This window comes from Hypanus sabinus, chromosome 1 (genome assembly GCF_030144855.1).
Source record: "Hypanus sabinus isolate sHypSab1 chromosome 1, sHypSab1.hap1, whole genome shotgun sequence".
Taxonomy (NCBI): Eukaryota; Metazoa; Chordata; class Chondrichthyes; order Myliobatiformes; family Dasyatidae; genus Hypanus; species Hypanus sabinus.
The window spans coordinates 142,815,147-142,836,062 of NC_082706.1; the positions used below are offsets into that span (position 1 = coordinate 142,815,147).

The 20,916-nt window shown below is 42.5% G+C and overlaps 1 protein-coding gene across 1 annotated transcript; it reads right to left on the minus strand.

Moving 5' to 3' along the window:
• Positions 1–11,457: 11,457 nt before the first annotated feature.
• LOC132380195 (uncharacterized) lies at positions 11,458–15,310 on the minus strand. The gene is made up of 2 exons (XM_059948915.1): positions 14,386–15,310; positions 11,458–11,600 (listed from the first exon to the last, which is right to left on the minus strand). Exons 1-2 carry the CDS (start codon positions 15,098–15,100, stop codon positions 11,518–11,520), a joined length of 798 nt encoding a protein of 265 aa, XP_059804898.1. The 5' UTR covers positions 15,101–15,310; the 3' UTR covers positions 11,458–11,517.
• Between the last annotated feature and the right edge of the window lie 5,606 nt (positions 15,311–20,916).

A 20,916-nucleotide genomic window follows, 5' to 3' on the forward strand; every position in this document is an offset into this window, starting at 1 on the left:
TCCTCTTGATCAAGAGGCATGAGTTCAAATCCCTCCACAGCAGTGGAGAGTTTAAACTTCAGTAATTAAATAATTCTGCTGCTTTTAATGAAATTCTGGTAGTAGTGCAAGAAAACTACCATATTTACTGTAAATTGTTGAATTCTCCTTCTGGTAACTGCTCCCTCGATCCTTCCTGTTCGACCTGTTCCTGACCACTCCTCCCTTTACGCCTGCCTCTCACCCACTCAATCTTCCCATGTGCCACCCCCGTCTTCTATATATTGCTACTATCTGCAGTCTTCTGTCACTTCCACCTAGCACCTGCCAGCCTCTGTCACTATTGCCCCTCTCACTCCTATCTGCCTATCATCCCTCCTCAGCTCTTTATACTATCACACCACTATCTTTCAGTCCAGATGAAGGGTCTCAACCTGTAACGTTGACTGACCATTTCTCTCCACAGACGCTGCCTCACCTGTTGAGTTCCTCTAGCAGACTCTATGCTGCTCAGCATCAAAACCACATCCAGTTCACTAATCCAGGAAAGGCCTTCACTTAGTCCTATCTACATCTAAATCCTAAGTGCCTCCTCAGTTAAGGGGCAATTAGAGATGTACAATAGTTGCAGGTGTTGCCCATGATACCCGTATCCTCTGAATGAATAAACTAAAACCTCAGGAGCCAGTATAATCAATTATAACACCAACCCCTGGACGTTCTCCCTTCTCATCTTTCAGTAGGCAGAAGATACAAAAGCCTGAAAGCATGTATCACCAGTCTCAGGGCCAGCTTCTACCCCACTGTCATTAAACTATTAAATTGGTGCTTAGTAGATTAAAATGGACTTGACATCACAATCTATCTTGTTGTTATCTTGCACCTCACTGTCTACCTGCACTGCGTTTCCTCTATAATTTTATTCTGCATTGTTATTGCTTTACCTCATTCTACTCACTGCACTGTGTAATGATTTGATCTGTATGAACAGCATGCAAGACCAGCTTTACACAATCTTGGTACATAAGACAATTATAGACCAATTCCAAATCCACTTCTTAAAAACATAATATCTTGAGAATACTCAAGAAGTCAGCCAGTATCTGAGGAGAAAGAAATTTTTAAAAAACTGAAGATTGAAGAAATCTGCAGCTCTTACATTTTTCTTTATTGTTGAACTCACAACCAATCACTTCTCTTCCAGGAACACCAACCAAGACGTCCTGAAACAGGAACAGAAAATGATGGGACATTCAATAGGAAAGGCAGGATCTGTGGAGAGGGACAAAGAGTTAACCCTTCAGGTCAAAGATCTTTTTTCAGAAGTCCTTTGTTCAGAACTTTCCGAGGGCCAGCAGCCTTTTCAGTTTCAGTTTCAAATTTCTATGTCTGCCTTACTCTTGATGGTTTGCATGTATTGAAGATGTTCTGCCTAGAGGGCAAAGGATCTCCAACCTGAGACTATTTCTTCCTCAACCAGTGCTGCCCAATCCACTGAGTGTTTCCAGCATTCTCTGTTTTGAGTTTAGATTTCCAGCTTCTGCACTTTTTTTGAGCAATTGCCACTCCTTCACATACGGCAATGAGACACTAGCACTAATTTACTATTAATATCTCTTAATTTAGTATCTCATCTTCTTCACCTTATTATTGTACGCCTCTCAGAATTTTAGACACTTATATAAGGTTGCCCTTTATTCTCCTACATTCCAAGGAAACTTTATAAAACTCTGGTTAGGCTTCATCTGAACTATTGCATTCATTTCTAATCCCCCCCATAACAGGAATGATGTGGGGGCTCTGAAGACGGTGCAGAAAGGGTTTATCAAGGTGCTGACTGTATTAGAGGGTGGGATTAGAGGTAGAACAAACTTGGGTTATTTTCTAGCAACACACAGAAAATGCTGGTGGAACACAGCAGGCCAGGCAGCATCTATAGGGAGAAGCGCTGTCGACATCCTGATGAAGGGGCTCGGCCCGAAATGTCAACAGCGCTTCTCCCGATAGATGCTGCCTGGCCTGCTGCGTTCCACCAGCATTTTGTGTGTGTTGCTTGAATTTCCAGCATCTGCAGATTTCCTCGTGTTTGGGTTATTTTCTATGTAGCAGCAAAACTGAGGAGAGAACTGATGAAGATTATGAGAGACATAAATAGAGTAGAGAGCCAGTATCTTTTTTCCCCAGGGTCAAACTGTTTAATACCAAAGGGCATGCATTTAAGTTGAGTGTGGTTAAGTTTGAAGGAGATGTGCAGGGCAAGTTTTTTTACACAGAGTGGTAGATGCCTAGAATGCATAGGGATGGTGATGGATGCAAATACGATAGATGTGATCAGCCACCTCTTAGATGGACACACAAATGTGAAGGATATGGACGTTGTGAAGGCATTAGTTTAATTGGGTATGTTGTACTGTTCTATGTTGTGCGTGAATAAAGAACTAGTCTGACCAATCTTCCCTTATATCTCAGGCCCTCTAGTTCTGGCAACATCCTCATAAATCTTCTCTGCGTGCTTTCCAATGTAGCCATTTCTTTCCACTGTCAAGGTGACCAAAACTGTACTCAGTGGCTTGTATGGATGTTACTTTGCAGACCACACAAAGGGAGGTGGATGGGCAGGGAGTGTTGAGGAAGCAGGAAGTTGCCAAATGACTTCGATAGATTCAGAGAGTGGGCAAAGAAGTGGCAAATGCAACACAGAGTAGGGAAGTGTATGTCATGCACTTTGGGAGAAGGAATCAAGTTGTAGAATCCTTTCAAAAAAGGGAGCAAATTCAGAAATCAGAGCTGCAAAGGGACCTCAGGGTCCTGTTGCAGAATTCCCTAAAGGTTAACTTGCAACTTGAGTTGGTGGTGAGGAAGGCAAATGCAATGCCAGCATTCATTCTGAGAGGCTCAGAGTATAAGAGCAAGGATGACACTTTATACGGCATTGCCAGGCTGCATTTGGAGTATTGTTAGAGTTTGGGCCTTTGATCTAAAATAGGATGTGTTGGAAATAGAGAGGGCAAAGAGGACGTTTACAAGAATAATTCCAGGGAAAAAAAGGGTTAATTTATGAGAGGCGTTTAATGGCTCTGGGCCTGGACTCGCTGTAATTTATAAGAATGTGGGGGGTATCTCATTGAAACCTACTGAATATTGAAAATCCCAGACAGAGTGGACATGGAGGGGATGTTTCCTCTAGTCAGGGAGTTTAGGACCAGAGGGCACAGCCTCAGAACAAAGGAGCATCTATTTAGAACAGAGATGAGGAGGAATTTCTTTAGCAAGAGGGTGGTGGATCTGTAGAATTCATTGCCACAGATGGTTGTGGAGGCCAATCAGGTTGGTTACTTCAAAAGCCAATCCTAATCTTTAAAAAATGCCTCATCCACAAGTCGATGATTATGGCTAATACAAGAGGGCATTGGAATCACATTAAGGTGATTGGAATAAAGTATAGGGAGATGTCCAAGGTAGGTTTGTTTATGCAGAGCATGTTGGGTGCACAGAACACAGTGCCTGCGGTGGTGGTAAAGGCAAATATATTCAGGACATTTAAAAGACTCTTAGATAGGCATATGGATGAAAGAAACATGGAGGGCTATGCGAGTGGGAAGAGTGAGACTGATCTTGGAGCAGGCTAACATGTCGGCACAACATCATGAGTTGAAAGGCCTGTATTGTTCTGTGTTCTAACATTCGAATAAAGAAAACCAAAATCTTTTTTTACAACAAAAACGTGCTTGAGAACATATACTCAGTCTAATGACGAAATCCATGTTGCCAGTGAGGTTGGTTATTTTATAGGGCAATCCTAATTAAAAAAAAACTGCCTCATCCACAAATCAATAATTATGAAACAATTATGAGAGACTTTGTGTCTCTTTCCTGCAATTAATTTTTTGATTGAATGTTTTACTCTTCCTGATCCAACCAGACTGGGAATTCACTTGCTGGGTGATGAGGTATCAGATGTGGCTCCATTGCTGTGTAAGACAAAATCTAGCATTCAATCAAAGAAAAATCTCTGTAAAGAGACCTCAGCACTCTTGGCACAGTCCCACTATCATTCTTCAGTGAGTAAACTCAGTCATTTATTTCACTAATCGTGCTCAGATCTGTGAATTACAAAAGTACGTACAGTTGTGTCTTGGAATTAAGATTCCTATTCTGTCCGGTGTCCTGGCCAGTTCTTAACCAAAACTTGGAAATGGTGCTGTCTTGCATGCTTCTGCTTTGACCTTGGATACAGAGACCTGAACTGGACGATGGAATTGATGACATTGTGGCCAAGGTTGCAGATGATACGAAGACGGGAAGAGGGGCAGGTAATGCTGAGGAAGCAGGGGGGCTGGAAGTCTTGGGCAGATTATCAGAATGGGCAAAAAAGTGGCAGATGGAATACAGACTTGGGAAGTGTATGGTCATGCACTTTGGTAGAAGGAATAAAGGTTTAGGCTGTTTCCTAGATAGAGAGAAAATTCAAAAATCCGAGGTGCAAAGGGACTTGGGAGTCCTCATTGCAAGAGTCCCAAAAGGTTAATTTGCAGGTTGAATCAGTGGTGAGGAAGGCAAATGCAATGTTAGCATTCATTTTGAGAGGACTAGAATATAAAAACCACTTGAACACTATCTTATTATTCATTCTTTTTTGCACTAATTATTTGTGTAATTTATAATAATTTTATGTCTTTGCAGTGTACTCCTATTACACAGGGATGAGTGAACTGGCATTGGAAATGGAAAGATCGCTGAAGGTTGACAAGCATTTACACAGAGGGGTGACATAGGCAGGTGTAATGTCAGCTGTCACTAGCTGGGACTTAGAGTAAAGAGCAGGGAGGTGATGGAACAGCCAAGAAAGTTCAATGACACCTCAGGATGTGAAGGGAACTTGGCATTTCCCTGCTGACCCTTAGCAATATCTATCAATACACCACTGAAAACATTCTCTCTGAATGGGTAACAGCGTGTTATGGCAACTGCACATGACCACATGAAACAGCAGAGAGTTGCGGACACAGCTCAGCACATCACAGGAACCAGACTCCCCTCCATACACACAGTCTACACCTCCCACTACCTCAGTAAAGCAACCTGCATAATCAAAGACCCCACCCACCCTTGACATTCTCCCTTCTCCCCTCTCCCATCAAGCAAAAGATATAAAAGCCAGAAAGCACGTACCACCAGGCTCAAGGACAGCTTCTATCCCACTGTTATCAGACAGTTGAACAGGTCTTTTGCACAATAAGATGGACCCATGGCTTCACAAACTACCTCACTATATATCACTCACCTGCATTACATTTTTTTTCAGAAACAAGAGAAGATCTGCAGATGCTGGAAATTCAAGTAACACACAAAAAACGCTGGAGGAATTCAGCAGGCTCAGCATCCATGGAAAAAAGTACAATCGACATTTCAGGCCAAGACCCCTTGGCAGGACTGGAGAAAAAAAGATGAGTAGATTTAAAAAGTGGGCAGAGCGGAGGGAAAAACACAAGGTGATAGGTAAAACTGGGAGGGGTAAGGGTGAAATAAAGAACTGGGAAGTTGATTGTGAAAAAGATACAGGGCTGGAGAAGGGAGAGTCTGATAGGAGAGGACAGAAGGCCATGGATGAAAGAAGAGGGAGGAAGAGCACCAGAGGGAGTTGATGGGCAGGCAAGGAGATAAGGTGAGAGATGGAAAAGGGGATGAGGAATAGTGAAGGAGGGGCGGAGGCCAATACTGGAAGTAGATCCGATGTACAAACATTTGTAGATTGGGAGACCATTTCACTGAGCACCTACACTCTGTCCACCAGAGAAAGCAGGATCTCCCAATGGCCACCCATTTTAATTCCACTTCACGTTCCCATTCCCATACATCAATCCATGGCCTCCTCTACTGTTGCAATGAGGCCACACTCAGATTGGAGGAACAACACCTTATATTCCATCTGGGTAGCCTCCAACCTAACAGCAAGAACATCAATTTCTTGAACTTTCAATAACGCCCCTTCCCCCTTCACCATTTCCATCTCTCACCTTATCTCCTTGCCTGGCCATTGCCTCCCTCTGGTGCTCCTCACCCCTTTTCTTTCTTCCATGGCCTTCTGTCCTCCTCTATCAGACTCCTCCTTCTCCAGCCCTGTGTCTCTTTCACCAATCAACTTCCCAGCCCATCCCTCTCCCTCCCAGTTTCACCTACCACCTTGTGCTTCTCTCTCCCCTCTCCACCTTTTAAACCGACTCCTCAGCTTTTTTTTGCCAGTCCTGCCGAAGGGTCTCGGCCTGAAATATTGACTGTACTCTTTCCCTTAGATGCTGACTGGCCTGCTGAGTCGATCCAGCATTTTGTGTGTGTTGTTTACATTTTTTCCCTAGCTTTTACACTTTAATTTGCCTTGTGATGGCTTTACCTTATTGTAGCTCACTGCACCATGTAATGATTTGATCTGTATGAACAGTGGGCAAGACAAGCTTTTCACTGTACAATGTGATTTCTTTGGAGAGGTACAGAGGAGATTCACCTCTTGTTGCTTGTGATGGATTATGAGGAGAGATAGGAGAGGCTGTTTCATTATCCCTGAAGTGGAAAAGGCAAGACCCAACAGAGGAGAACAAACCTACGAGGGGCATAGACAAGGTAGATTAGAGTAAAGTTCTCCCCATAGCAGAGGTGTCAATAACTAGAGGTCAACAGCTGCCGAAACATAGAAGGCTACGGATCATATGCAGGAGAACGGGATTTGTATAGATGGGTATTTAACTGTTGATATGGGCCTGTTTCCATGCTGTGTGGCCTTAGAATCTCCATGGAAGAGAAACAACATAATTGAAACCAAAAAGCAATCCTGAAAATGTTGTAAATCTGAAATAAAAACATGGAACCTACCAGAAAGACTCAGAATGTTGCATTTACACAAGACTTCAGTGAGGCTGCACTTATGTACAGTTTTAGTCTCCCCGTTATAGGAAAGGCAACATTAAACTGGGAAGAGTTACAGGGATGCTGGCAGGACTTGAGGGCTTGAGTTATAGGGAGATGTTCAGCAGGCTTGGACTTCCCTCCATAAAGTGTAGGAGATTGAGGGGTAACCACATAGAGGTGCATAAGATCATGAAGGGCATAGGTAGGGTGAATGCACACAAACTTTTTCCCATGAAAGGGGAACTAAAAACTAGAGCATAGGTTTAAGGTGGAAGACTAAAAAAGAACCTGAGGGGTAAGCTTTTCATCCGGATGTTAGTCCATACATAGAACAAACTGCCAGAGGAAATGATTTGGCAGGTACGGTAACAGTGTTTAAAGGGACTTGGACAGGTACATGGATAGAAAAGGTTTAGAGGGATATGTGCCAAGCTTGGTAGACTTAATAGTCAGCATGGATAAGCTGGGTGAAATGCCTGTTTCTGTGCTGTAAGACTAGATAGAATATGTAAGGTCATAAGAGGCCTGGACAGGGTGAAAGTGCATAGCTTTTTCCCCAAGGAGGCATGCTAAAAACAAGAGGGCACAGATTTATGATCAGAGGCAAGAGATTTAAAAAGCACCTCAGGAGCAGATTCTTCAGACAAAGAGTGATGCGTATTTGGATTCAGCTGTCTGAAACAGTGGTTGAGGTGGGCACATTAACATTTAAAAGCCATCTAGATAGGTATACAGATAGATGTTTAGAGAGTAATGGACCAAATTCAGGCAGGTGGGACTAGCCCACTGGGGAAGACAGTCATCATAGACAAATTTGACCAAAGGATGTGCTTCCATGACTCTATGAGAAGAAGACCACCTTTTCCTGACTGTCCACACTACTGGAATTCCTGCATCCCAGCCATTCCAGAGGAGAACGGCAAAGACCCGAAGGATGAAAGGATGAGAGGCAATCAGTAATCAGAGAGAACATGGATTTGAGCTGCCTTGAGTTTATTTGAGTGTGTGCTTCCGATGAGGAGAGGAAAGCAGCTGGATTCTCCATGGAACGAGACTGTCACAGCACTGAGTACAGAATGTGGGACATTATGTTTGTATATTTATATACAAACATAGTTATATTATTGCACAAGACATTATTGAGGCCATAGGTCAGCGACTGACCTATGGAGATGATGGTACTTCATTCATTGGAATGTAGGAGACTGAGGGGTGATCTTAATGATGTGTATAAAATCAAGAGGGACATAGATAGAGTGAATGCACATAGTCTATTTCCCAGACTTGGGGAGTTAAGAACTAGTAGGGACCTGAGGGAACATTTTCACTCAGATGGTAGCCTGCATTTGGAATAAGCAGCCAGAGGAAATGATTGAGGCAACACTTAAATAACAACATTTAAAAGGCATTTGGACAGGTACAGAAAAGTTGAGAGGGATATGGGCCAAACATGGGCAAATTGGACTAGCTGGGATGGTCGTCAAAGTTGGGCTGAAGGGCATGTTTCTGTGCTTTATGATCCAATGACTTCTTGTGCATCAAAAACTCTACGGTTTCTCTATTGGGTGCGGAAGCTAACCTCTACTTTTGGGAGTGAAGAAGCTAAAGTCGAGGTCAGGAGAGGTTCTATGAGGGGGTAGGGTGGAATCAGCAGGTGTGAACTGACCTTATTTTAGTAATACATATTTCCTTCTTTCATAAGGTCTGCCTGTCTATCCTTCCTGCACCCCTCCTCTCTCCACATCCGCCTTGTTCCATGGAGAATCCAGCTGCTTCCCTTGCCTTGTTGGCAGTAACACGAGGCTTTGGAGCTTCTCCCAGCTGTCCCACCTCCGGGACAGATCACCGGTTGATCAGCGAAGTTGCATCATGTACCTAACTAGATCTGTAACCCTTAAACCGTCTGAAGGTTAGCATTTTGGAGTAAATCAGATCAGTATTACAAAAGAAACTTTCACAGCCTTTTCAGAAGGTGATTGACTCATCAAGTCATAGAGTGATACAGCAAGGACACTGGCCCTTTGGCCTAACCAGTCCATGCTGACCACGGTGCCCACACAGCTAGTCCCAATTTCATGCATTCATCTGTTTTCCCTCTAAATCACAACCCCTCCATATAGCTATCCAAATGCTTCTCAAATAATGCTAATGTACCTGCCTTAACCTCTTCCTCTGGCAGCTTGTTCCATACACTCACCACCTTCTACATGAAGAATTTGCCCCTCAGGTCCCTTGTAAATCTTTTCCCTCTCAGCCTAAGCCTATGCTCCCTACTTTTGGACTCCCTATAACTCAGACCCTCTAGCCCTGGCAACATCCTTGTCAATCTTTCCTGCATTCTTTCTGGTTTAACAAAGCCTTTTGTATAAGATGGTGGCTAAAACTGTCCACTCTACTCCAAGTACAGTCTCACAACATAAATGGAACGTAACATCCAAACTCCTACGTGCAATGCCTGACTGATGAAAGGCCGGCAGATGAAATCCTTTTTCACCACCATTGCGATCAATTCCTTCATCCAATTCTTTGACGTACAACATCAAGAGGAGTGGTCTGAACACTGACCCCTGCAGAACATCACTAGTCACCCACAACCAAACAGAAAAGGCCTCTTTGCTTCCTGCCAGTTAATCTTCTACCCATGCTAGTATCCTTTCTGTAATACCATAGACTCTTATCCTGCTAAGTAGCTTCAGGTGTAGCACCTTGTCAAGGCCTTCTGAAAAACCAAATAAACAACGTCCACTGATTCTCCTTTGTCTGCCGTGTCTGTTGTTTCCTCAAAGAATCTAAGAGATTTGTAAGGCAAGATATTCCCTAAGGAAACCATGCTGACTTTGGCCTGTATCGTCATGTGCCTCCAAGTACACTGAAACCTCATTCTTAATAGAAGCATAGAAAACCTGCAGCACAATACAGGCCCTTCGGCCCACAATGTTGTGCTGAACATGTACTTACTTTAGAAATTACCTAGGGTTACCCATAGCCGTCTATTTTTCTAAGCTCCATGTACCTATCTGGGAGACTCTTAAAAGACCCCATCATACCCGCCTCCACCACCATTGCTGGCAGCCCATTCCATGCACTCGCCACACTCTGCGTTAAAACTTACCCCTGACATCTCCTCTGTACCTACTCCCCAGCACCGTAAAACTGTTTCCTCTTGTGATAGCCATTCCAGCCCTGGGGAAAAGCCTCTGTCTATTCACACGAGCAATGCCTCTCATCATCTTATACACCTCTATCAGGACCTCTCATCCTCTGTTGCTCCAAGGGGAAAAGGACAAGTTCATTCAACCTATTCTCATAAGGCATGCTCCCCAATCCAGGCAACATCCTTGTAAATCTCCTCTGCACCCTTTCCATAGTTTCCACATCTTTCCTGTAGTGAAGTGACTAGAACTGAGCACAGTACTCCAAGTGGGATCTGACCAGGGTCCTATATAGCTGCATAGAGTCCTATCTCTCAGCTCCTAAACTCAATCCCACGGTTGATGAAGGCCAATACACCATATGGCTTCTTAACCACAGAGTCAACCTGCACAGCAGCTTTGAGTGTCCTATGGATTTAGACCCCAAGATCCCTCTGATCTTCCACACTGCTAAGAGTCTTACCATTATTACTATATTATTACTATATTTGACCTACCAAAATAAACCATCTCACACTTATCTGGGTTGAACTCCATCTGCCACTTCTCAGCCCAGTTTTGCATCCTATCGATGTCCCATTGCAGCCTCTGACAGCCCTCCACACTATCCACAACACCTCCAACCTTAGTGTCATCAGCAAACTTATTAACCCACATCCTTCCACTTCCTCATCCATGTCATTTATAAAAATCATTAAGAGTAGGGGTCCCAGAACAGATCCCTGAGGTACACCACTGGTCACCAACCTCCATGCAGAATATGACCCGTCTACAACCACTCTTTGCCTTCTGTGGGCAAGTCAATCCTGGATTCACAAAGCAAGTTCCCCTTGGATCCCATGCATCCTTACTTTCTCAATAAGCCTTGCATGGGGTACCTTATCAAAAGCTTTGCTGAGATCCACATACACTATGTACATCTACAGCTCTACGTTCATCAATCTGTTTAGTTGCATCCTCAAAAAATTCAATCAGGCTCATAAAGCACAGCCTGCCTTTCACAAAGCCATGATGATTATTTCTAATTATATTATGCCTCCAAAAAAAATAGACTTCAACATCTTCCCAACCTCTGAAATCAGATTAAGGGGCCTATAATTTCCTTTCTTCTGCCCCACCCCCCATTCTTAAACAGTGGAGTGACATTTGTGATTTTCCAGTCCTCCAGAAACATTGCAGAATCTAGTGATTACAGAAAGATCATTACTTATGTCTCCACAATCTCGTCAGCTACCTCCTTCAGAACCCTGATGTGTAGTCCATCTGGTCCAGATTACTTATCCAACACATTGTTACTCCAGATTTATAGCATCTGCTGTTTCTTGTATCTCTTTTTAATGTTGTTAATGTACCAGCTGTTACGATACTTCTGTTTAAACATACCGTGGGTTAACAATGAAGAATCATATTCTGTAAGAATTAGGTAACTTTTATTTACAATAATAAACAAACACGTCTTAACCCAGCCACGTGCTGGAACAGTCTAGCAATCCTGCGTATGCTCAGTGCACTGTCCAATCATGTACTGGCACATCATTGCATGTGTTATCACCACATCTTCCTTCCCTTAAAAAGAAAAAACAATTAACAATGTTAATCAAAACACATCCATATCAGATAACTGAAACTCTGAAGTTGGCTCTTTCTTAAGGTCCTTGCAATTTCTTCGTAACATTGCTCCCTCCTGGTGATGATCTGAGTTATACTTCTTCAAGTACTGTAGCTTTGTGTCTATGTGTTCACTTTGTCTTGTATTCTTACTTCATCTCCTTGATGTAGTTCAGGTAATGGACGAGAACATCTGTCAAAGTAAAGTTTTTGCTTTGCTTTCCGTTCATCCTTCCATCTTTTCACTTGTTCACCTCCCTCTGTCCTCAGAAGTCTCTCATCTATTGGCAGATTGAATCTCAAATGGCGTCCCATCAAGAGCTGAACAGGTGAAAATCCACATTCAAGTGGAGTACTGCGAAAGGCTAACAAGGCTTTATAAAAATCACCTCCACTATCTCTTGCTTTGTGCATCAGTTTCTTGACAATTTCTACCGACTTCTCAACTAATTCATTAGACTGAAGTAGAAATGGATGAGATGTTATATGAACAAAGCCCCATTCACAAGCAAAATGTCTCATGCATTCACTACTGAATTGTGGACCATTGTCTGTGAAAACTTCATCAGGTACACCATGTCTGGAAAAAGCTTCCTGCGCCTTTCTCTTACACTTTTTAATACCTAGGTGGCCTTCATGAATTTTATCAAGCATTTCTTTGCAGAAACTTTTAGGAATTACAATTCTGCTACCTTTGTACAATATCCTGTCCACAACAGAAAGTTCTGATCTGTGGTTCCAATATTCTTGTACTACTGAGGTACAATCATGTTTATTATCTGGCCATCCATCCATCACCACTTGTATTACCTGACTGAGAATTTTGTACTTCTCTGTCTCAAGATACAACAGTTCCAACTTTTTGGGAGCAATAGGTACAGTTTCTGTGACCATATCAATAAATACCTGAACATCAATAATGTTCCTGTAACTGTCTTTTGTTGTTGAATCCACAGCTCTGGAAAGTGTGTCAGCCGTGTACATGAATTTTCCAGGTGTGTATGACACATTCAATGCATATCTTTGCAATTTGATCATCATTCGCTGAATTCGCACAGGACAGTCGCATAAAGGTTTGTTAAACAATGCAATCAAAGGCTTATGATCGGTTTCAACATCAACAGTTGACTTGACACAAACTGATGAAATCTCTCACAAGCAAACAGATTACTGAGCAATTCTTTTTCAATTTGGGCATACCTTGTTTCTGGATCAGCTGAAGAACAAGATGCACGTGCCACTGGTAGCCACTCCTTGTCATGTTTCTGGAGTAATACTGCCCCTAAGCCTGCATCACATGAGATTTTGATGGGTCTCTTAGCATCATAAAATTTCAATACAGGTTCTTTTGTGAGTACTTTCTGGAGATTTTGCCATGCCTTCTCCTGTTCATGTTTCCAGCTCCATTCATTTCTCTTTTCTGTCAGCTGCCTCAGTGGAGTAAGCTGTTCCGAGAGGTTGGGTATAAATTTTCCCATATAGTTAACCATTCCCAAAAACCTCTGAACATCCTTTTTACATTGTGGTCTTGGCATGTTCTCAATAGCAGAAACCTTCAATGGATCAGGACGCACACCCTCTTTGCTGATGATATCACCCACAAAGGTAAGTTCAGTCACTCCTAGTTGACATTTGTCCATATTCAACTTCAGGTTTGCCTTGCGTGTTGCCTCTAAGACTTGTCTGAGTCTGGCGTTATGCTCTTGTTTAGTCAATCCCCAAATAATAATATCGTCCATGGAAGTATCCACACCCTCAGTGTGTTCATATAACATGTTTTATGGTGCACTTCAGGAGCTGATGCAATTCCAAACAGAGGCTTAAGAAAATAGTATCTGGCAAAAGGAGTGTTAAAGGTACACAATTTTGAACTCGGTTCATCTAATTCAAGTTGCCAGAGTCCGGAGGACGCATCTAATTTACTAAAATACTATGTATTAGCAAACTGTGACATAATTTCTTCACGAGTGGGCAATTTGAAATGCTCTCTTTTAATGGCCCGATTCAAGTCTCTTGGATCTAAACAAATCCTTAGTTTTCCATTTTTCTTATCAACAATGACAAGCGAATTGACCCATTCAGTTGATTCACCAATTTTTTTTCCTGACTTCTAGCCTTTCCATTCTGTCTAGCTCTGTTTTCAGTTTCTGATGTAATGCAAAAGATACTTTTCTGCATGGATGTATTACGGGTTGCTCTGTGTGGTCAATTCTAAACGAGTGCTCTCCTGGAAGACAACCAAGCCCTTTGAACAAGTCTTCATACTCTTTCATCAAGTCACTGTATTCTGACTCTGTGTCGCTATCCAGGACTAAAATTCTTTTCACCAAATTATGTCTTCCACAGGCAGATAGAATTGACTACGTTTTTTGGCATGACCACAAATGAAAGCCTGTGCACAATATTTTTGTGTGATACTTTTGCCACACATGTTCCTTTAACTGGAATGTCTGCACCTGAATACCCAGTCACTTTTATATTTGATGTAACTTCGGTCTTGGTTTTAAAGCATTAAACTCAGATTCTGCAAGAGCATCTGCTTGCGCTCCAGTATCAAGATTAAACAGAATATTGTTTTGATTCACTTGCAACCGAATAGTCCAATCGCTCTTACTTTGTTCATTTTCACAAAGTACATCTATATAAAATTCCTCACGTTCATCTTCAAGCACAGCATTCACTTGTTCCATTTTATTTTCTTTCTTTCTACTTTTACAACAGTGTGAAAAATGATTAATCTTACCGCAGCCATTGCAAATTTTGCTATATGTGGGACACTGATTTGGACGATATCCCCACACACAGCGATCACATAACTTTTTTCTTTCAAATGCTGTCTTGCTCTCTGTTGGGTTTGTTGACATATTATTATATTTCTTGATATATTCGCACTTTTTTACAGCATTTGCATTGCAGTTTTTGACAAAAAGCTCTACAGCCTGCAATGACACGGCCTCAGAAGCTTTGCAAAGCACCAAAGCTTTTTCAAAATTTAAATCTTGCTTTCTCAACAGCCTTTCTCTCAGAGCATTATCTCGAATGCCACAAACAAGTCTATCTTTAATGAGAGAGTTCGTGAACAATCCAAACTCGCATGTTCTACTACGCTTTCTTAACCCAGTAACATACTGATCAATTGTTTCAGCAGCTCTCTGCGCACATGTGAAAAATTTATATTGCTCATACGTTAAATTACACTTAGGTATACAAAATACTTTAAATCTGTCCATTATCAACTTTAAATTGAAATTATCCCCATCTTCAAAGACAAAATTATTATATACCTCTACTGTGTCATTCCCGATTATATGGAGCAAAAGCACAGCTTTGGCTTTTTCTGATTTTTCTTCATAATTGATCGCCGATAAATACAGTTCAAACTGTTGTTTGAATATCCTCTGATTCTCAGCTACATTGCCAGTCAGTTGAAGTTTTGATGGGGGTGGCAAACCTTCCATTTTACTGTTTACAGTTCGAACTTTTTTCTTCTTTTTTTTCGATTATCTTTGATTCTCCCATATTATTCTTCCAGATCCACTTCTGACGCTATGTTATGTTACTTCTGTTTAAACGTACCATGGGTTAACAATGAAGAAACATATTCTGGAAGAATTAGAAAACTTTCATTTACAGTAATAAACAAACACATCTTAACCCAGCCACGTGCTGGAACATTCTAGCAATCCTGCGCATGCTCAGTGCTCTGTCCAATCATGCGCTGGCACATCATTGCACGTGATATCAGCACACCAGCCTCAAGCACTTCCTCTGGCAGCTTATTCCAGGTACAGACCACTCTCTGCATGTAAAAGCTGCTCCTTAGGTTCTCTGACCTTCCACAAGTCTTTCTAAACCTATGTCCATTAGATCTTGATTCCCAAACCCTGGGAAAAAAGATACTGTGTAAAAGATGTGGCAATTAAGAGCTGGGCTAAACTTCTGTTTTTATCTATTCACTTTTCAGGATCTGCACATCAAAGGCAAGACCAGCAATAACTGCCTACGATGTGGGGTGAGTCACCTTCTTGACCCGCTGCAGTCTGGTGAAGGTGCTTCCACAATGCTACTGGGAGGGAATTCCAGGTTCTAGACTCAGTGACTATGAACTATGACTATTCATGAACAACTACTTCCCTTCGGCCTTTCAGTTCTTCAACCAACTGGCACAACCCTAATCACCATAGTTTAGCAACACTGTCACCACAATGATGTTTGCACTAATTTGTCTTTTCTTTCTTGTAATTCTGTTCCTACTTGCAAAAATTGTGTCTAATGCATGGATTTTCTTGTTAATGCCATTATCTGATGCTCTGCGATTGCAGGTTTTGCAATGCATCTGTTTGGAGGAGCAAACAGAAAGGCCATGCCAGGTGGTGTTTGAAATAACCTGGTACGCACCAGGAGACCAGTCTGAACTGATCACCTGATTGTGAAGTTGGTATAGTTTTTACATCCTCAGCTGACAAATTACACAGAAACATGATTAACAGTGAAACAAGGTGTTGATAACAGAATGGGAGGGGGGGTTGTAGAAAGACTTAATTAAGTAACAAACTTAATCATAATTACAGAATAAAATGATTGTCCCAAGTCCAACGTACAACATCGAACAGTACAGCACACTACAGGCCCCCCGCCTCACAGTGTTGTGCTGATGTCCTGACTGACTCAAAGATCAATCTAACACTTCCCTCCATTTTTCTTTCACCTGTGTGCCTAAGACTCTCTTGCATGTTCCTAATGTAATTCCCTCTACCACCACCCCTGCCACTTGTTCCACACCCCACCACTCTCTGCATAAGAAAATCTATCTCTGACATCCCCATTATACTTTACTCCAATCACCTTAAAATTATGCCCTCTCCTTTGAGCCATAGCTGCCCTGGGAAAAGGGTGCTGACTTTCCATTTTATCTACACCTCTTATGACCATGATGATGGTGTCCATGTACAATGGACAGCAGCACCTCTCCAGCACACAGGCCTGGGTGGAAGGTATAGAGTTCCTGGGATGCTCAGTCATCAAGATCCCCCTCTTGGCCTCACTGGTGTAGACCAATGGAAAGCAAAACAATACGTCTGGCACCAGCCTGGCTACAGGAGCCACTGGAAGGATGTTCAGTGATGTCCAGCCGCCTTAGGGATTTTCCGTCTGGGTTTATTCTGTAGCCTTCATCTCTCCTGAGGCTGCCCACTGTACAGTGGGGCTATTTACCCATAACTGGGGATCTGGTTCATGAGCACCAGGACGTGTCCACACACCGATGGGCCAGCGTTACTACATGTCTAGAAGCCAGAGCTCCCCCCACCACCCCGTCCTCTGTAGTTAAGCCCGAGTCTGAAAGGTTTTCAGTTTTTGTGTGTTGCCAGTGAAGAGGCACAACATGAGGCTTGCTGTTGGAGACGCTACGTATCAGCAGGGAAAGACTTACATATTCAGCTCTCCCTACTGTGCGGCTGCTAGCAGTGGTGGAAGCACCTTATACACCTCTATCAAGTCATCTCTCATCCTCCTTTGCTCCAAAGAGAGAACCCTAGCTCACTTAACCTATCATCCTAACCTAACCAGGGGGATGGGAACAAGTGCAGAGAGACAGAGGGGTGCAAAATGAGGGTAGAAGCAAAAAGTAGTAAGGTGAAAAGTGAAAGTGGCAGGCAGGCATATCCAGGGCAAAAATCAAAATGGGCCACTTTTCAACATAATTGTATAAGGGCTAAGAGTGTTGTAAAAACAAGCCTGAAGGCTTTGTGTGTCAATGCAAGGAGCATTTGTGACAAGGTGGATGAATTGAATGTGGGGATAGTTATTAATGAATATGATATAGTTGGGATCACAGAGACATGGCTCCAGGGTGACCAAGGATGGGAGCTCAACATCCAGGGATATTCAATATTCAGGAGGGATAGACAGGAAAGAAAAGGAGGTGGGATAGCGTTGCTGGTTAGAGAGGAGACTAACGCAATAGAAAGGAAGGACATTAGCCTGGAGGATGTGGAATCGATATGGGTAGAGCTGCATAACACTAAGGGGCAGAAAACACTGATGGGAGTTGTGTACAGGCCACCTAACAGTAATAGTGAGGTTGGGGATGGCATTAAACAGGAAATTAGAAATGCATGTAAAAAGGAACTGCAGTTATAATGGGTGACTTCAATCTACATAAATAGATTGGGTGAACCAAATTGGTAAGGGTGCTGAGGAAGAGGATTTCTTGGAATGTATGCAGGATGGTTTTCTGAACCAGCATGTCGAGGAACCAACTAGAGAGTATTGACTGGGTATTGAGCAATGAGGAAGGGTTAGTTAGCAATCTTGTTGAGCGAGGCCCCTTGGGTAAGAGATACCATAATATGGTGGAATTTTTCATTAAGATGGAGAGTGACATAGTTAATTCAGAAACAAAGGTTCTGAACTTAAAGAAGGGTAACTTTGAAGATATGAGACGCGAATTAGCTAAGATAGACTGGCAAGTGATACTTAAAGGGTTGATGGTGGATATGCAATGGCAAGCACTTAAAGATCGCATGGATGAACTACAACAATTGTTCATCCCAGTTTGGCAAAAGAATAAACCAGGGAAGGTAGTGCACCCATGGCTGAAGAGAAATTAGGGATAGTATCAAGTCCAAAGAAGAAACATACAAATTAGCCAGAAAAAGCGGCACACCTGAGGACAGGGAGAAATTCAGAGACCAGCAGAGGAGGACAAAGGGCTTAATTAGGAAAGGGAAAAAAGATTATGAGAGAAAGCTGGTAGGGAACATAAAAACTGACTGTAAAAACTTTTATAGATATGTGAAAAGAAAAAGATTGCTCAAGACAAATGTAGGTCCTTTACAGTCAGAAACAGGTGAATTGATCATAGGGAACAAAGACATGGCAGACCAATTGAATAACTACTTTGGTTCTGTCTTCACTAAGGAGGACGTAAATAATCTTCTGAAAATAGTAAGGGACCGAGGGTCTAGTGAGATGGAGAAACTAAGGGAAATACATGTTAGTAGGGAAGTGGTGTTAGGTAAATTGAAGGGATTAAAGGCAGATAAATCTCCAGGGCCAGACAGTCTGCATCTCAGTGCTTAAGGAAGTAGCCCAAGAAATAGTGGATGCATTAGTGATAATTTTTCAAAACTCTTTAGATTCTGGTTTAGTTCCTGAGGATTGGAACCCCACTTTTTTTAAAAAGGAGGGAGAGTGAAACTGGGGAATTATAGACCAGTTAGCCTGACATCAGTGGTGGGGAAAATGCCAGAGTCAGTTATCATAGATGTGATAACAGCACATTTGGAAAGCAGTGAAATCATCGAACAAAGTCAGCATGGATTTGTGAAAGGAAAATCATGCCTGACGAATCTTATAGAATTTTTTGAGGAGTTAACTATTAGAGTGGATGGGGAGAACCAGTGGATGTGGTATATTTGGATTTTCAAAAGGCTTTTGACAAGGTCCCACACAGGAGATTAGTGTGCAAACTTAAAGCACATGGTATTGGGGGTATGGTATTGATGTGGATAGAGACTTGGTTGGCAGACAGGAAGCAAAGAGTGGGAGTAAACGGGACCTTTTCAGAATGGCAAGCAGTGACTAGTGGGGTACCGCAAGGCTCAGTGCTGGGACCCCAGTTGTTTACGATATATATTAATGATTTAGACGAGGGAATTAAATGCAGCATCTCCAAGTTTGCCGATGACATGAAGCTGGGTGGCGGTGTTAGCTGTGAGGAGGATGCTAAGAGGATGCAGGGTGACTTGGATAGGTAGGTGAGAGGGCAAATTCATGGCAGATGTAATTTAATGTGGATAAATGTGAGGTTATCCACTTTGGTGGCAAGAACAGGAAAACAGATTATAATCTGAATGGTGGCCAATTAGGAAAAGGGGAGGTGCAACGAGACCTGGGTGTCATTGAAGGTGGGCATGCAGGTACAGCAGGCAGTGAAAAAGGCGAATGGTATGTTGGCATTCATAGAAAGAGGATTCAAGTACAGGAGCAGGGAGGTTCTACTGCAGTTGTACAAGGCCTTGACAAGGTTCTGCATGGAAGGTTAGTTAGGAAGGTTCAATCGTTAGGTATTAATATTGAAGTAGTAAAATGGATTCAACAGTGGCTAGATGGGAGATGCCAGAGAGTAGTGGTGGATAACCGTTTGTCAGTTTGGAGGCCGGTGACTAGTGGTGTACCTCAGGGATCTGTATTGGGTCCAATGTTGTTTGTCATATACATTAATGATCTGGATGATGGGCTGGTAAATTGGATTAGTAAGTAAGCAGATGATACTAAGGTAGGTGGTGTTGTGGATAATGAAATAGGTTTTCAAAGCTTGCAGAGAGATTTAGGCCAGTTAGAAGAGTGAACTGAACAATGGCAGATGGAGTTTAATGCTGATAAGTGTGAGGTGCTACATTTTGGTAGGAATTATCCAAATAGGACATACATGGTAAATGGTAGGGCATTGAAGAATGCAGTAGAACAGAGTGATCTAGGAATAATGGTGCCTAGTTCCCTGAAGGTGGAATCTCATGTGGATAGGGTGGTGAAGAAAGCTTTTGGTATGCTGACCTTTATAAATCAGAGCATTGAGTATAGGAGTTGGGATGTAATGTTAAAATTGTACAAGGCATTGGTAAGGCCGAATTTGGAGTATTGTGTACAGTTCTGTTCACTGAATTATAGGAAAGATATCAACAAAATAGAGAGAGTACAGAGAAGATTTACTAGAATGTTACCTGGGTTTCAGCACCTAAGTTACAGGGAAAGGCTGAACAAGTTAGGTCTTTATTCTTTGGAGCATAGAAGGTTGAGGGGGGACTTGATAGAGGTATTTAAAATAACGAGGGGGATAGATCGAGTTGATGTGGATAGGCTTTTTCCATTGAGAGTAAGGGAGATTGAAACAAGAGGACATGATTTGAGAGTTAGGGGGCAAAAGTTTAAGGGTAACACGAGGGGGAATTTCTTTACTCAGAGAGTGGTAGCTGTGTGGAATGAGCTTCCAGTAGAAGTGGTAGAGGCAAGTTCGGTATTGTCATTTAAAGTAAAATTGAATAGGTATATGGACAGGAAAGGAATGGAGGGTTATGGGCTGAGTGCGGGCCAGTGGGACTAGGTGAGTATAAGCGTTGGCACGGACTAGGAGGGCCGAGATGGCCTGTTTCCATGCTGTAATTGTTATATGGTTATATTTAAGAGGAAGTTAGATATGGCCCTTGTGGCTAAAGGGATCAGGGGGTATGGAGAGAAAGCAGGTACAGGGTTCTGAGTTAGATGATCAGCC

Bases quoted from the DNA above. Each gene is read 5' to 3' on its own strand.
- LOC132380195 (XM_059948915.1), bottom strand. From the start codon at position 15,100: ATGGAAGGTTTGCCACCCCCATCAAAACTTCAACTGACTGGCAATGTA. The intron at 11,601-14,385 runs GTAAGATTAATC...TTTCTTTTTAAG, and splicing joins CAAAATTTGCAATGGCTGCG to GGAAGGAAGATGTGGTGATA.